The 4006-nt window shown below is 61.0% G+C and overlaps 1 protein-coding gene across 1 annotated transcript in view; it reads left to right on the forward strand.

The window, feature by feature from the left end:
• The window catches only part of SLC12A3 (solute carrier family 12 (sodium/chloride transporter), member 3), a 19135-nt gene extending 15129 nt beyond the window's left edge, over positions 1-4006 (forward strand). Inside the window, 13 exon segments of the mRNA XM_009892957.1 lie at positions 1-64; positions 142-241; positions 667-778; positions 1327-1467; positions 1626-1732; positions 1897-1979; positions 2148-2219; positions 2408-2512; positions 2610-2721; positions 3034-3120; positions 3210-3345; positions 3460-3527; positions 3865-4006. The exon segment at positions 1-64 is cut by the window's left edge and continues 22 nt beyond it. Of these exon segments, the coding sequence (XP_009891259.1) occupies positions 1-64; positions 142-241; positions 667-778; positions 1327-1467; positions 1626-1732; positions 1897-1979; positions 2148-2219; positions 2408-2512; positions 2610-2721; positions 3034-3120; positions 3210-3345; positions 3460-3527; positions 3865-4006 (1329 nt within the window).

Raw genomic sequence — 4006 nt, forward strand, 5'->3', positions numbered from 1 at the left:
GCAGCCCTCATTGCCTTCGGCATCGTCATCTTCCTTCTGGGATAGGTCCTCTACAAAAAGCCGGGTGCGTGGTGGTAACCCAGCACCGGTGATGCCCTAGGAGGTGTCTGGCCCCGTTGCTAATCCATCTTCCCCATGTAGACGTTAACTGGGGCTCCTCCATGCAAGCCAGCTCGTACAACATGGCCCTCAACTACTCGGTGGGGCTGAGCGAAGTGGACGAGCACATCAAGAACTACAGGCAAGGGCGGCTTGGCGTGGTGCTGGGCACAGAGGGAGGGGGGATGCAGAGCCAGCCACCACCACCGGCAAACCCAGGATGGCTTTATGCCCGTGGCCACGTCCTCACCACCATCCTCAGTAACCCGGAGCCCCGGCAAAATGTGGCCGTCTCCGGAATCCCACGTCTTTGCCACGTGGGCAGAGGTGGAAAGCAGGGCAAACCTTGTCTTCCCCATACCAGGCAGACACAGACGCGATGGTCTCATCTGATATAAAATGACCAAAGAGTGAGGCTGGACCCTCAACCCCATGATTTCCTATCATGCTAAAGATGCTCCCTATGGTTGCCACTGGCCAGGCATGGGAGAAGAGACGCGGCTGGTTCCAGAGAAGCTCGGTGCCTCCGAAGTACCAGCCTTCACCCTTTCCTCTCCCTGCCGGCAGACCCCAGTGCCTGGTGCTGACCGGCCCTCCCAATTTCCGCCCGGCCCTGGTGGACTTCGTGGGGACGTTCACCAAGAACCTCAGCCTGATGCTCTGCGGCAACGTGCTGATCGTGAGTCACCTGCAAAAGCCGGTTGGTGCCTTCTCCTGGAGGCTCTGGAGGGTGGGAAATCCAGATGCATCCTGGTGGGATCACAGGGTGGGGATTGAAAGGTGCACATTTATGTGCCACCTGATGATGAAATGTTTCAGCTGGAAGCCTCTTCGGCTTGTTAAGCAACACTGATGAAGCACCAGGATGCCCGTGTGGGCTAACGGCTTCCCCTTGCCAATTAATTGCCAAAGAAATGCTGGGGTAGGATGAGGCGGTTGCTCAGAGGAAGGGGGTGGTCCTGCAGCCCTGAAGGCTCAAGAGCAACTGGGGACATGTGGTGCAGCAAACGCCAGCTCATGCGCAGCCATGGGACTGCCGGCATTGTGCCTGTTGGCTGTTGACTCCCAAATTTGCTGGTTTTCTTGCTGTGATTGCAACCACCCACACGTGCTGTGGTTACACCCAGATCCTGCCTGTGATTTGGGAGGAGCTGGAGGTCCTCGGCGGCCAGGCCAGCAGCTGGAAGGGGCGGCCTGTGCCTGAATCCCTTTTCCTGCTCCCCCCAGGGACCGCGGAAGCAGAAGATGCCGGAGTCCCGGCTGACGGCAGACGGCCACACCAAGTGGCTTATGAAGAGGAAGATCAAGGCTTTCTACACGGACGTGGTGGCTGAGGATCTGAGAAGCGGCGTCCAGATGCTCATTCAGGTAGAGCCACCTTTGGCTGTCGACCGTCAGGTCTTCCATCATGGTTTGGGGGGCTCTGACCCCCCTCCCTGACCTCCTTTGCATCGTTCCCCTGCGGGCTGGCACCACTGTGTCCGTCTGTCCCTGCAGAGGGGTCTCATGGGGACATCTCTCCATAGGCTGCCGGCCTTGGGAAGATGAGACCCAACATGCTGGTGCTGGGCTACAAGAGGAACTGGCGGACGGTGTCCCCGCAGAACCTGGAGGACTACGTGGGCATCCTGCAGTACGGCCAAGCTGGCTCCTCCGCCCTCCGGGGATGCCGGCACCCAGTCGTGGCCCCGCGGTTGGGTGCGGGGACACCGCAGCCACACGCGCAAGGTCCGGCCGGGCTGGCAGTGCCACCTGACACGAGCCGGCCACCATTAACTGCCTTCTCCCTCCTTCCAGCGACGCCTTCGATTTCAAGTACGGCGTGTGCTTAATGAGAATGAAGGATGGGCTGAACGTTTCCCGAGTGATGCAGGCTCACGGTAAGCAGTTTTGGGCAGCCGGGGATGCTCAGGGACATGACGGAGCTGCAGGATGGGCCAGCTGGCACCGTGTCCCCAGGAGAAGGTCACACTCCTGGGTTGGGATGGAAGAGGATGGGAACAGTGGGGCGCTGCCCTGCTGCCCGTGCTCTTCTCCTCCCTCTCCAGTAAACCCCACGTTCGAGGCAGCGGAGCACCCCGAGGAGCACGGCACGGGCGGCAGAGCAGCCCCAGGCACAGGTTGGTCCTGGCTCGGGGCCACTCAGAGCACCCCCGGCTTCGAGGGTTATTTTGGGGGAGCCAGGTTGGCAGGCAGGGCCACGGGTTTTGAGCAGCGACGGGGAGCGGGGCTGGGGCCAGGAGGAAGCGGTGCGTTTAATCCGTGGCCAGCAGTGCCCCTCGCCGACGCCGGGATCCTCTTGCCCCAGCAGCAGAGCCCGCCGCCTTGGCCGGCGAGCAGCAGGCGAGCACCATCTTCCAGAGCGAGCAGGGCAAGAAGACCATCGACATTTACTGGCTCTTCGACGACGGAGGTAACCGTTCCCCCTTTGGCTGCTGCGGCTCTTTGCCGTCCCTCTGTCCAGTTAAGGCGAACCCCGCACCGCCTCCCGTGGGGTGTTTTGGGGACAGGTCTCACACTGCTCATCCCCTACCTCCTGGGGCGCAAGAAGCGGTGGGGGAAGTGTAAAATCCGGGTGTTCGTCGGCGGGCAGATCAACAGGATGGACGAGGAGAGGAAGGCGTAAGTGCTGGTGGCCACTCGCACCCTGCAGCCCCTCTTAGCCACGTGGCCACCGCCGCTGTCCCCATGGGTGGGTGGCAGGAGCTGCTTCCCCCCCCTCCCCGAGCCCCCTAAGCTTTGCTGTGATGGATCTGTGGGTTCCAACCTGGCTGCTGAGCCTCGCTCCTCCAAAAATCAATGTGATTGTGGGGTGGGGGAAAACCCAAGTGCAAAGCGAGGACGGCGGCAGGGGGTTCAGCCGGCACCGGTCCCTGCCGGAGCCACCGTGCCCAGCTAATTTTTGGAAAAATGTGTCTTTTTTCCCTCCGGTAGGATCGTCTCTCTGCTGAGCAAGTTCCGCCTCGGCTTCCACGAGGTCCACATCCTTCCCGACATCAACCAGAAACCCCGGCCGGAGCAGTAACCGTCCCCCTCTCCTTCTCCCCTGCCCTCAGCACCCCCAAACCCACCCGGACCCCCTTTCCCGGCACCGTCTGCTTGTCTTGCAGCATCAGGAGGTTCGACGAACTGATCGCTCCCTTCAGGCTGAACGACGGCTTCAAAGACGAGGCCACGGTGAACGAGATGAGGCAGGGCTGTCCCTGGAAGATTTCTGACGAGGAGGTCAATAAAAACAGAGCCAAGGTAGCGCCGGTGCTGGGGTGGAGGTAGCTCCTGCAAAGGGTTTCCTGCTTTTGGGACAAAATTCAGTGGGTTTGGAAACAATTATTTCGCGTGTCAACTCTCTTTGCTCTGCAGTCGCTCCGACAAGTGAGGCTGAACGAGATCTTGCTGGATTACTCGCGGGACGCGGCGCTCATAGCCATGTAGGTGCCAGCGGCGCCCTCGTGCCTGTTCCTTGCCCCATGGAAATGGTCCCTCTGGATGTTCTCCCCCATCCCGTGCGGGGAGATCCCCGGAGAGACACCCCAACACCACGGTGGGATGGTGCAGCACCACGGGGAAAAGCCCTTGGAGGGCACCAAGGGGTCCAGCCTGGGTCCTATTAGAGGTGGGAGGATGTGGCGTTGCTCCTTTTTAGGGAAATAACCGACAAATTAGTATGGAATTGAGAGAGGGTCTAAGGACGGAGCTCAGCTTGGCAGGGCGGCCGGAGGGGGCTGCGCTCCGCCGTGCTCACCCGGCCCCTCGCTGCCGCCGCAGCACGCTACCCATCGGCAGGAAGGGTCGGTGCCCCAGCTCCCTCTACATGGCCTGGCTGGAGACCCTCTCGCAGGACCTGAGACCCCCCGTCATCCTCACCCGCGGAAACCAAGAGAACGTGCTGACCTTTTACTGCCAATAA

Source organism: Charadrius vociferus, unplaced genomic scaffold (genome assembly GCF_000708025.1).
Source record: "Charadrius vociferus isolate BGI_N301 unplaced genomic scaffold, ASM70802v2 scaffold829, whole genome shotgun sequence".
Classification (NCBI taxonomy): Eukaryota; Metazoa; Chordata; class Aves; order Charadriiformes; family Charadriidae; genus Charadrius; species Charadrius vociferus.